This window comes from Lichenostomus cassidix, chromosome 1 (assembly GCF_008360975.1).
Source record: "Lichenostomus cassidix isolate B80296 chromosome 1, HeHo_3.0, whole genome shotgun sequence".
Taxonomy (NCBI): Eukaryota; Metazoa; Chordata; class Aves; order Passeriformes; family Meliphagidae; genus Lichenostomus; species Lichenostomus cassidix.
Window position 1 is genome coordinate 58,950,666 of NC_139479.1, and position 13,636 is coordinate 58,964,301.

Sequence of the window (13,636 nt, forward strand, 5' to 3'; positions counted from 1 at the left end):
TGCAGGTTCTGAGTTTATACCAGTCAGTGATCTTAGTACACCCAAATTTAGGCATCTTGACTATATGTAAAGGCTCCTTCTGTGGCCAGTGGAAAGAGGCACTTCCAGAGGGCAATTAAACATGTTCTACTTTAGCTGAGCTGAAATGCTTTTCAGGTCACCTGCATTTTCCCAGTAAATACAGAAGGTACTTGGATGATTATCTTAGACCATATGCTTACCTGCTAACATCAATAATAATGGATTAAATTTCATACACAGCAACATCCACCTCATTTCACAGGTGCACTGAGCACATGATTTTTCCATGGCTCCACTGCAGGAAGAGTTAGGAATAAAACCAAGCTCTATGTTGAAAAATTGTACTACTTGAGAATCCCTCTTGTGATTCAGTGGGAACTAGAGAGCCTAACACTTGAACTCCAACATAAGGAAGTATAGCAGTGGCTGTGAAGACTTCAACAGCAGCACTCATCTAATCTGTGTTTTAGTGCCTCACTTAAAAACCAATCCTAAAAATATCACCAGTGTCGTGCACACATATGAACACACAGTATACTAGACAGTAATTTTTCTTTTTTTGTTTTCTGTTCAAGTTGTTTGCTTAGGTTCTCAAAAAGTCTAAAATCACTGCTGAATGGTGTCCTAAGTATAGAACTTTGTGTGACCAAGTTTGTAATTAAATGAAACATATTTTCACAAATAGTGAATAAGGTCTGCCTTAATGGTAAAAATATGTAAAAAGTCCTAAGATAATGCAAAACATTCAGAATATTTTAATTCTGTATTATTTCCCAGTGTACAACAGGCTTATTTACAGACAGGATGTATTCACCGGTAGCATTTGCCAAGAAAGGCAAGTCTAAAACTGGCAATATTTAAGCTTTGTGAGAGAAAAACATGAGGTTACAGTATGACTGAAGTCATCTGGAAAGGAACACTGAACTATCACAGTCTTTCCACAGAAAAATTTTATTTCAGAGTCTGAAAAATATATCTATTATACCATATATATACCATGAAAAATATATTCCATGAAGATACGAAAACCAGACTCTGAGATAACTACCTAAAGCTTCACTTTAGAAGAACCTTCACTTCTGACACCAAACTTCACTGTGATTTGGTTAAAAACAAAATGGTAGGAACTTTGGAGACTTAGCAAAGAATCTTGCTGGCTTTATATTAAAAAGTGTGAGACATTCTAATCATTCTTAGATAAAAGACAGACTGCCATTTGTTTTAGTTTCATGCATCAACATCACCAAAGAAAACCAAGAATTATTTAGAACCAAACAAATGTGCTATGTGCATCTCAAAATAGCCCAAATGGTACTTCTATACCTGCTCAACAAGCAGGTAACCTCAGAACCACATTTCTTACAGTTTTCCTTGGAAAGTATCTTAAGAGGCAGCTGCATCTGCACAGGCAGTTCTACCAAAGGCAGAAGAATTGTGTTTTTCATAAGGCACTGAGCTTAACTGCAGCATTTGACACCAGAAAGTGGCATCAACACTTGACAAATGTTCCTGAGACAACAGTATTGCAGAAACACTAGAAATGACTGAAAACTATTAACACCCCAACTCAGTGTAGGAAAGGTTCTTCTAGATTGAAGCCTGTCACCTACTGAAAAATTGACAGAAGAAATTCAAAAAAAGGAAAAACCAGCCAACAATAATGGCCAGATTTAATGCCCGTGTCAAACCTCAATGACTGGTAGGCAGCATAAAAAACTGCTATTAATAGTGTTAAAAAATGAACAGCAGCAGCATGGTATACACTATTGTCTCTTCCCACTCCTGAGCAAAGAAGTTCTGAATTGGAAATGTTACAATCAGTTCACAGATAGTAAGGGAAAGTGCAAAGTATGCAATAGCTGTCTTTTAAAAAAACATTTGAGTCAAACTAACACTGAAATTGTTGGTAGTTCTCAATTTGCATTGCTGATGTCAAGGCTTACCCAGTCTTCCTTCTAGTCTTGACACTTCACATGTTACAGAGCAAGAAATATAAGGATTCACAAAACAAAACAAAAACAGTGGCATGGAGCAAATACAAGCAGCAATTTACTTTGTTACTCCTTTTACTTTGTGTCTCTTTTATATACTATTTAAAAAGTAAAATGGGGACAAGATCAGAGGAGAACTTGAATTCACATAAAATACTTTACTCTGCACTTTGCAAACATATGCTGTTTGACTGAGACTCCTGAATTTGACCCACTCTCCCCCTTTCTCCCATAAAGGCCAATCTCCCTCTTACAGTAAGAGAAGATAAGCAGATAGAACTCAGCTTCAAGAATGGAAGTGGGCATTGTCCAGCTAAAGAGTGCAAGACGAAAATCTCCATATAAAAAAAGCTGAAGGCAATCCCCAAGCTACAAGTATAGCAAAAAAAAAAAGAACATTCAGCAGGAGGTAGGTTTGCCCAGGCTATTTCAGTCTATAGAGGCAGAGTCCCCAGTGATCTACCCTCATGATACTACTTTGCTCATGACTAAACATTTAGCTGGAATTTAATTTTTTTTACCTCCTCTTCATGTAGAACCACTTGACCTTTAAGCGGATTTCCCAGTGGTGCCACAGTCACAAAAGGTTGCCAGACACTTCCAACTGTTCTTGGGAAGAGGTCATAAAGATCCACAAAGTATCCACTCTTACTAGAAATGTTCATGAAGTACAAGGAAACAGGATTGCATGTAGTAACATAAAGAACATTTTCATGTTCCTCATCTGAAAATAGAAAACAAAATAGTGAAAGGCTACTGACATTGTGCATTTCTCTTCTGGAAACAGATATGTCAAAAACTTGGCAGATGATATTGCAAAAAGTACTAAAAAATTACCACTGTTGACAAGGGAGATAAAGATAAACAATCTCTTGATATTAACTAAATGTTAACAGGCAGAATCTTTCCACAACAGTATTAACTCTAAACAAGTAGTCCAAGACACAGTTGTATAGGCATGAGTGCAGTGTCTGCCAGCTGCTAGTATTCTCATCTGATTTTGTTTGTTTATAATCTTGGTTTTTCTTCTTCTTTCTCTATCCCATCCTCCCTTTAAATTAATGTATTTAATAATTAAACCTGGGTTGAGTGCAAACATTGTACAGAACTTTTCACATAAACCACCTTCCTGAATAATTTCAGACTATTCTTGAAATCAATACAAAGCTACCTAATTTCTGTTTTGTTGCCATCAAAGTCTGCTAATGTATTTATAAATTGGACTGCAAGTAGAAAAACAACATCCCAGTATCAATCATTAGTGATGTGTTTATAATACATAATAATGTTTAGACATGCTTAACTATGAACCCTAAAAACATTTATGAATATTCCCAATGGTGCAATTCAGTCTGGGACATATGCTGTGGAGGTAACTAAGGCAGGTTTGGTCCAGTGAGAAAGAACTAGCATGAGCACAGGGGAAAAAAGCACAACACTCTCAAAGTTAAAAGATTTGTATTAAAACTGAATTGAGAAAGTCAAAGAACCACTTTTGTGAAGCAAGGCAGTGTTGAACACACAAATTTAACAGACTTGCAATTTTGTGGCTGTGTTCTACTTTAATTACACATATTTTTCTTAGTTTGAGAAAGATGCATATCTTTACTATGACCACAGTGACTCAGTGAAATCACACACCAATTTCAGGGGCTGATTATTTTTGTATTTCACCTACTGTTTCAAAAACAAAAGTAGAAGAAGATAAATTACTATTCATGTAGTCCATCCCGTACTCCATATTCTTAATTCCCATATTACAATTCCTAGTATTATTCCTATATTCTATTGTAAGCATATCTAGAAATACACACTACTGTAAATGCACTGGAGTGCTGTTACTACACTCAAAATCCCTCATATTGGCCTTTTATATTCTGCCACTGGCTGTTGGCAAGCACTTAGAAAATTAACAGCCCAGTCATTCCTCATCTCCAGGACATCTCACTTCCTTGTAACATTGTGGGTCATGACAAAAGTTAGCAGCTTTTCTTACTGTACCTTTTGTTACTGTGACATCGCAGACTAAGTTAATTTCATCTAAAGGCAGTGTCCAAAAAGCAAGCTCTTCTGTGAAACTGATGGACCTGGCTTCATGTCGTTCCAGTGGAAAGCCTTGAATATTTAAGTACACAGGGCCCTAAAACAAATAATAACAATGAAGGCTTCCTAAAATACTCCACTCTCCATTATTTAGGAAAATGGAGAAGTCTTTTCCATGCTGCAATACTATTAACAAAAAAACCTACTAAACAAATTTTTTATTTATTACTAAACAAATTAATGGGAAAAGGAAATGCCTTTTGCATAAATTCTCTGAATGTCCCTACTATGAGTATTTCCTTTACAGTATAGAAATCTCATGCCTCTCCTCTTTAGTCTTTTAATGGTTTGGGATCATTATCAACTAGTACCACGAAGGAGGCATCATGTACTGATAAAACACAGTTCATACAAGGAAAATATCAGAATATTTCTGTTTCAAAGAAATTAAATGGCAATTTCTAATTATATAAAGTTTAAATCTCACCTATACATCACATTAGAAGTACAGGTTTTTCCCTACTCACTGGAGTAATAATTACTGAAATTGACCCAAGAACTCAGAGCTGAAAAGGACTCAGAAACTTTGGCTGCAGATCAAATTGTACCAAAGGTTCAGATTCAAACTTGGCAGTGCCAAAGACCCGTAAGAATTCAGTTGCATGCAAAATAGAACAGAAAACACCCTTCTTTTCAGTCTCTGATCTTAGCCAAAAATTGAGATCTGGGGCCTGTAACTGGCCACCCCCCAGTCATCCAAAACAGCTATAAAGTTCTTTCAGATAAGCTATTTTCAATATGCTAATAAAAACTTCTTTTCAAGAACTTCTGGCCCAACTTGCTGATTTTCAAGCACATCTTACATTGTGTCAGGGCTAGGTATACAAAACCAGTAATTTTTCTAGTTGGTGTAAAAATGCCAAGAAAAAGTGACAAGGACCACGCCTTGTATACACTTTTTTTCCTGCAGAAATTAATCACATTTTAGATTATTCACATCCCAATACATAAAACCAGCATTATATGAATTAAAAAATAATTTAAAAGACAAACCTTTACATCTATTTTTTGAGTTTCTGATGGACACAGCATTTTCTGTTGTGCATTCCCTGGCTGATCAACTTTCCAGTAGCCCATAAACTTATGATCTGGTAATGGCAGTCTGTCAAATAATGTAGGAACAAATGAATTTTTACATTTATTAACCAGTAAGTGATATGCAGTAAATAGTCTAGACAAGTGCATTTTTCCAACAAAATATATCTGAAGATTCTCTTGCAGAAAATGTTTCCTTGCTAAAATATTTCATTCCTTTTTACATTTTAAATCACAAAAATTTTAGCCTTCTGGACTACTAATACAGACACAACCTAAGTAATATCATAAAAGAAGAAGCAATCCATATAATGTGGCCTCAAAAGGAAAAGTTTTCCAGTCTGAATTATATGAGATATGCAGCAAAATGTGCCCAAACCATCTCTTGCTTTGCTTTATTTGGATCAGGCAGGGTGTGACAGCACCCCTTATAGGAACTCTTGTCAGTGGCTTGCTCCTCTAAAAGACCAGCAGAATAAGCACAGTAAATACTGTGGCTTGTTAACCATGCAATGAAAGCTCTGTGAATTATTTAAATTTATTTTACCACTGCTCACATGAACAAAGACAAAAGAATACAGACATGAAAGTATCCCACTGCCTTCTGGCCAGTACAATCTACAGAAAGGACAGGGACATCTTCAAAAGCCGCATTTGCTTGCCTTGGTCTAATCTCCTCATTTCTGTACCTTTTATCTAAGGAAGAAGTATGTGTACCACAGCAAAGCTCATTTATACAGCAAAAGAAAATGCTGATGTGTGACAATGTAGCATCACAGCAAAACACAGACAATGCAATTTTTCTTTCTTTCCTCTGAAGTGATTTAGTCACTGAGAGCAGTTTGACTTCATTAATTGGCATGAATACCTTCAAACTAATGAACTCATAACTTCTGGCTTCTTTTATTTGGGACCAGTTGCTTCTAAAGAGATTTCCTATCAAAACAGTATTCTGTGTTACATGCTGTTGCACATTATTGCACAGCTACAGGACTTGGCAAGAGAATAGAAGACATTCCTTCTCCCAGTTTCTATAAATATCTTCAAAGTCTATTTTAAAGAAGTTCTCTTAGACTGTTTGTTAAAATTATCTGCTTGGTCTCTTCTGTCCTATCTGATGATTTTCATTCCTACTGTTACAACTATTTTCCCTCTACTCACTAACCAACCTGGCACTTTTAGATATTAGAGGTTTGTTTAATTTCTTCTCTATATTATTTTCAGAATAAGAAGGGATAAAAAAAATCAGTTGGACTCTATATGAAACTTAGGGAATTTTAGTTTTATTTTATTTTCCCTCTAAGAACTTAAAGGAAAAGTCAGGGAATGAATACAGATATTCCTTAATCTTTGCCACTCATTCAGGAAAGGTATGTTAACATTTCTTAATGGTATATTGACATCAGCCTCAATCAACCAGAAGCCAGAAATCGCAGGCAGTCACTCAGCCTCCATCACCATTCTGTGTGTGGACCATCTGCCAAGGCAGTCAGACAGCCAAAGACACTGTTTTATGAACAGAAAATGGTTTGGATGCTATAGATCATTGGTGCTCACAGATAAATAAATGGCCAGCTGCCAGCAATGTGCCACTGGGGCATGTAATGAGGGAAAGGCATCTCATTAATTCCCTCTCTTAGTCAAAGAACCAGGAGAGTCTTCATTGCCTGCTTGCGGCCTGACTATAAATACCAATAGATATCTATCTTTGCAGAGTGATTAATTTTGCATTTTTCCTCACTTATTTTTGCATTTTTCCATTCTTTACACCTAGCTAGTATAGCCAAAATTCTTCCCAAATGAAGAAGAGAAATTAAGCCAGATACATGTATTGTACTTGGAGATTGTACTTGAATCTCCAAGTACAATACATGGCAAATGACAACATTCAACACCATTAAGAAAAAACATTCATGATGCAGTATTTCAACATCTACAAAATTCTTAGATTAATTTATTCATGTAACCAGAAAAACAAGCAATCAGTCAAGTCACTAGACTAAATGTCAGTTTACTTCAGGCTTCCATTTAGATTTCTAAATGATTTGTTGGCAAAGCGTTGGTTATGCCTTGAGCCATAAGCTGTCCTATGGGCAAAAAAACCCCTGGAGACTTCTGTTTGCTCTATGACTCTGAGTAGCATAATCTCTGATATGTCTATAATCAGCAATAGCTATTTCCCATTAGCTCAGTGGAACATCAGCTCTCACAAGTATTTGGACTTTGGTATTAATTCCTTACACATTACTCCCATGGACAACATCCTAAAAATCAACAACCTTACTAATGATAATGAATAGCTATTAAAATTTAAAACAAAACACATGTTAATAACCAGCTCTAACCAAATACCCTGCTTTTCATAGCAACAGAATTACAAATTGCATTCCCAAATAAACATTTCCACTCTGTTTCAGCTTTCTGGAGATTTTCTTTGCTAATAGTTCGTCTCTTCCCTCAGGAAAACTGATTTCTCCTTTCTCCCAGATTTTTGAGGTTTTGTTCCCTTCCCTGTTTCTGAATGATTTAGTTTCTCTGAGGCAGCAGAGCAAGTAATCATAAACAGCAAAGAGGAGGGAAATGTAGATCAGAATTTCAGAACAAACACAAAGCTGAGTTCATAATACAAAAGTCTTTGTCAAGAGTAATAAGGATCTCATTCTTCCAGGGCCTGACAATTTTTAGTTTTTTGTTCTATCTCACTGCTCTCTCCATTAAATCTGGTCTAAGAAAGACTAAGAGTATCAAAGAAGCTGGTGGTATTAAGGTCTCACAATCAGTCTGCCTCCTGAATGACTTTCAGGAGGGAGTGAGGGTGCAGAAGGACTGGAACAACATGTCCACACTGAAAATGTGTACACATCTTACCAGCCTTCCTCTAGTGAATATATATGATACACATCAAAGTAAGGAAATTACCTTCTTTTCCCAGGATTTATAATAAGCAAATTTTGAAAATAACTTGAAGTGACAGTACTAGTAAAAACTTCACTAGATGCTCCTGCCACACGGCTGTATTTCAGATTAATTAACCAAATAGCATTTACATAAAAGGCAGATGGAATATAATGGAAATGTCAACACTGGCAAAAATCTGCAAGGCAAAGAGACCTGATAGGTATAAAAAGTGCAGTGGCTGGGTAAGAACAGTACTAAAACTCTACTGGTCTCTCCAGCTGGGTTGTACAGAGCAATCCATGATTTTTGCCTTCCTCAAAAGCTGGAAAGGGTTTCTAGAACAAAAAACTACAGGTAGACTGCATATATCTTGTAAGAGAACCAAGATTTAAGAGCAAGTTCTAAGGAATAATTCCTGATGAGTTCTTTGATTATACATCTGTCAAAGCCTGATGCTTAAGGAAAATTCAGAATGTTTATCCATTTCTAATTTTAAATCCCAGTTTTCTACAGGATTACTGCTGTCCATGAAATGTATATATAAGCAGGCATTTTGTACAGAAAATAATTGCACAAGACCTACAGTTGATGGGGCAATTCTACAAAAAATTACTATTAGCCTGAATATCTTAATGCACAGCCATCGAAGGGGAAATGATATGTCAAAAGATAATTCTCTTGCGCTGCTGGAAAACTTTAAAAAGTGACACCTATAGAACACAATTTCTTTCCATTTTCCTATTTTTCATTTAAGAAAGTAAATCCATTTTAGGGAATATTTAAAAAAATCAAACAACAAAAAACCTAAATCACCAAACAACTGTGTTCAAAAACTTTATAAAGTCATTTATTTAGCTTTCAGAGAACATATTGGAAGATGGCTATGAATCTTGTGAAACTGAAGTTCCACTGAAAGCAAATTCTTCGCTGCTAGACATCGTAATAGTACAGCTGTGGACATGAGCTGTGACAGGCAACAAAGCTACTTAATATATGATCTTGTAAACCAGCTCAGCGCTGGCACAGACTGTATTATTCAAGGCCTCCAGTAACAGCCTGTGCTCCATCTAGCTGAAAAGATTTCCATCCCACGTAACCTTTTTGGACTTAAGTAAGATACAGTTTGAAATCAGGAAAATTCCTTGCCAACCAGTTCTCCATTATTTATCCAAACATATCTTGGTTTGAAGTACAAGCAGACATTCAGAACGGTTGTATGTTAAAACTCCTGTTCCCTGACAGTCAAGTGCAGACCCCCCTTCCTCAACTGGCTCCTCAACACAGAGGGTTGACAAGAGATACGTATGGTATGAGACATATCCAGTAATTAACTACAGATTACCCAGGCGGGAAAATAAAAAGCAACACAAAAGAATAGTCTCAGAGAAAAACAAAGCTGTTAAAATTTACATATTTACATTACATATTAAAAAAACCCAGTTAATATATAACAAATATTGAAGTTCCAGTAAGCACCTGGAAGTGAATAGTGACAGAAGGAAAAATAAGGAATGGCAATTTCATCAATGATAAATCTCAGAATTAGGATTAAATGCTGTTTTACCTAGAAATCACAGATGGTCTGAACTGTGCACCAAAATGGCAGATTAACACGAATTCAGACAAATATGATATAACAGATGTCAATGGGAAAAACAAAATGTAATCATACATAAAGAAAGACAGTGAGTTAGTACCATGAATAATTCGTTTTACCTACTAAATCTTGGCAAATCATCAGAGACAAGCCATCTGCTTTACATACAATACTGATGAAAATTAAAAACTAGTGGACAGGTGGTACCAGGAGAGACAGACAGTATTTTAACACCTGACAATACTGAATATATCAGTGCCTTGAAGAATGGTTATCCTACCTGGAAAAAAATGACAACCGAAGAATGCAGAAAGACCAAGTAAAGCATTCCTTTACAGGTCTAATATATTATACTAATTTTGCTAGTAAATAAGTAAATTAGTATCACCAAATTAATTTCTCTCTTGAAAAAACAACTACTGCAAGAATTATTTTGGAAATGGTCATTACACACCATCTAATCTTCCCTTCTAAGATTAGGTATATTAATTCCAGAGTTTAATCTAAAATTCCTGTAACAGTCACGACTAGCATCTGTTCAATTTCCCCTGGATTTCAGCAATTTCAGCTGGATACATCCCTAAATACTTCTTCTATTGAGACCCTGTATTGTAGCATGTTGCTTGTGTGTCTCATGGTTGTTTTCCTATATTTACAGCAGTTATGTTGCTGCAGCAATTTAAATAATTCTGATTCATATAAATTCTCTTTTCAATTAAGCAATAGGTGACAGCTTATCCAAAGCTTATTAAAATAAAAATGCACAAATCGTTTCATCCAAGACATGCCAGAGAGTACCTGTATAAAGGAGTCAGCATTTCACTATAATGATTTTCCTACCCTAGAATCTCCTGAAAATGCTTCTGTATTGCAAAATTTAATTGTACAAGATTTCTATCCTTATACAATGATTTTCCTGTAGGTATGACTAACATCCTCAGGCAGAATTGGTGTGAACTATCCCAGTTTTCATGTTACTTAATAGAAATGCTGAGCAATTTATTATGATGGTTAGTAAGTCTTTAAGGTCTACCAAAAAAGACTGGGGCACAGAAGTCATCTGTGGGGATATGCTGTTGTTGCTAGAACAACATAGAAATCACACCTAGAAATCTTGACGTGTCATAAAATCAATCTGAAAAAATCCAATACAGTAAGAAAAATATAAGAGTGAAGAAAGTTGATCACATAAAGCAAAGACAGAGTAAGAGCTATGGAGGATTTTGTGAAAAGGATGTGGAGATTTATATTTAGAAAACCAGAGATGAGTTAAATATTGCATGAAATGCAAACATACTGGGCTTTTTAAAAGTCAATATGTTTCTACTCTGTACTCTCCTACTACTCTACTTGGCTCCAGCAAAAATGAACTTAACTGGTTTCCCACCCAATACTTAACAATGGACATAAATAAAGTGAAGACAAAGAGCATAAGAGAAAAATAAAACCAAACAAAGGCCTTAAAAATGGGGAAGATTAAGAGGTGATTTTCTAGAGCTGAGGCTATTTAAAAACAAGACTGACTTGCCTTGGGAGGTTATAGAACTCCATCTCTGAAGGTTTACAGGCATGAATCATGAAAAAAATGAGATAAGGTTGTAGAATAACCTGCATCTCTTCTGAAGGAAGTGGGCTGGACTAGATCAACACCATTATCCTATTCTCAGATTCATAGAAAACAATAGAGAGGCCAGTATTCTAGTACCTTTCCTGCAGCAGTCCAAACATCATATACCCAATTACCTCAATGTGTCTGTCCATCATGGGAGCTTGCAATCTGGGGCTGGAACAGCTTTGGAGAAATTATCTCAGTGTTCTGTAACCTCAAGGCAGAATCAAATGTGCCTAAATCTGAAAGGTGTAGCTGTAATTCAAGGAGATCTACCTGTGGCTTACAAGCTCCACAGAATTAATTTCATGACCAAAACCACAGTTATCTTGCAGTGGAGGAGTAAGAACCTGAAATGCCAGATGTAGTGGATGCAAGTGGGGGACTGAGACCAAGACTGCTAGATAATCAGAGCCAGGTGGTTAGCCCAGCACAGTGAGATATAAGAAAAAGTTGCTTTTATCAGCTGTGCGTGAACTGCTCCTGTAGTTTCTGCTCCCCTTGGCCTTCACTGTACAAAGTATGTGCTCACAGTTGTCTGTCTATTGAAGTTTTTGATGAGCACCTTGTGGGTATCTTGTAAGTGTGTCATCCTTGCTGTAACCTTTCCTATAAAACCTCAGTGATGAATTCAAAATGATCAGGTGATTATCTTTAATTCAATCTAATTACACCTTTATTCTATCTTCTCACTTCTAGACTGAGCCGTCCCCAATTACAGCAATCTTTCTCTTATGTTTCCTAAACCTCTGATCGTCTCATTACTAAAGAGTCCTCTCCCACACCTAATACTTCTAAAATTATACAAAGAGCAAATTTCTCCAAAACTATGACAAACGTTGTAATTCTTTAAAATAAAAATTACCAAGTGACATTCAGCGAAGAAATTACAGCAAGAGTTTCAAGTGTGTTCTGTCAATTTGACAGACATTGCAGTTGCTTAAGTGCTGGTTCCCCAGGAATGTAATAGTCCCATCAGCAAAAGGTACATCACAGGCACTACACTGCCAATCTTTTTTAATAATTATATGTAGGATGTTAGATATGATACCAATGGTGCTGCAGCAGGAGAAACCTACACATGGAACTTTAATACCACAGAATGGGTAAGCCTGGAAGGGACCACAGAGGTCATCTGCTCCAACCTCCCTGCTCAAGCAGGGTCACCCTGGAGTGCATTGCACAGGTTGCATCCAAAGGTTCTTGAATATCTCCAGTGAGGGACACTCCACAACCTCTCTGGGCAATTTGTTCCAGTGCTCAGTCACCTGCACCAGAATCACTATCAATACATCATGCCATAAAAATCAGACCCTCCTTAGCAAACATAAAGTATGTATGTCATGCGGCAAACTCAATTTTCCATACATCCATAAAGCTTTCTCCATGAAAGGGAAATATTTGTTTCTTCATAAATAAATTACGCATTAGGGCTCAAGACAGAGTAAGTTTTCTAATTGCTTTTTAATATGATCTATTTGAGCCTGTTTTCTGTGAATTTTGGAAGAATGTATTAAATTTGTTTCAGAGAATCACAGAATTATAGAATAGTTTGGGTTGTAAGGGACCTTAGAGATCATCTGGTTTCAACACCCATGCATGGGCAGGGACACCTTCCACTAGACCAGGTTGCTCAAAGCCCTGCTCAAAGTCCAATGTGGCCTTGAACACTTGTAGGCAGAGGGCATCCATAGCTTCTCTGAGCAACCCGTTCCAGTGTTTCACCACCCTCAGAGTAAACAATTTCTTCTTAATATTGTATCTAAACATATCCTCTTTCAGTTTAAAGTCACTCCCCCTTGTCCTGTCACTAAAGGCCCTTGTAAAAAGTCCCTCTCCTGTTCTTTGGTAAGCCCCCTTCAGGGTGTGGGGGGTGGCTTGAAGATGGGAGGGCATTACTACATAATGCAGCTGCTTTGATTCTATCCTCTGGAAAAGAAGTATAAGATGTAATATGTCAAGTAGTAATATAATTAAAGAATAACAGTGATTTACAGACACATACAGAAATGGTTCATGGAGGTTACATGCATTGCTCCATTCAGGAGAAATATTTTTGTAGAGCCCTTTGTGAGCATCAAATAAAAAACCCAACTACCACTGAAGACAACTTTTTTCTGCACTTAGGTGAAAAGGAACAGTACAGAAATGTGTTGCAATCAATTAAAAACACAGGAGAAGAAACAAGTATTTCCCTTTATTAAGATATACCTGTTTACCTTACAGGCTATTAATATGTACATGGACAGTAAATATTAAATATCAGTAATAAGCAAATATTCGATCATGAAGTAATTTATATTGTTGTAACTTATTTGGAAGATTATAAATTTGAACCAGTGGAGGATTGACTTCCAAGAATTCCAGGTTGTTTTTAGATCA

At 36.4% G+C, this 13,636-nt stretch overlaps 1 protein-coding gene across 2 annotated transcripts in view; it reads right to left on the reverse strand.

The window, feature by feature from the left end:
- VWA8 (von Willebrand factor A domain containing 8) overlaps positions 1-13,636 on the reverse strand; it is a 176,651-nt gene that overhangs the window by 56,678 nt on the left and 106,337 nt on the right. For both annotated transcript variants that reach the window (XM_085059145.1, XM_085059135.1), the window contains exons 27-29: positions 5,109-5,217; positions 4,014-4,152; positions 2,534-2,736 (exon numbers count right to left, since the gene is read on the reverse strand). In XM_085059145.1, the coding sequence (XP_084915271.1) occupies positions 2,534-2,736; positions 4,014-4,152; positions 5,109-5,217 (451 nt within the window). The remainder of the gene's footprint in view (positions 1-2,533; positions 2,737-4,013; positions 4,153-5,108; positions 5,218-13,636) is intronic.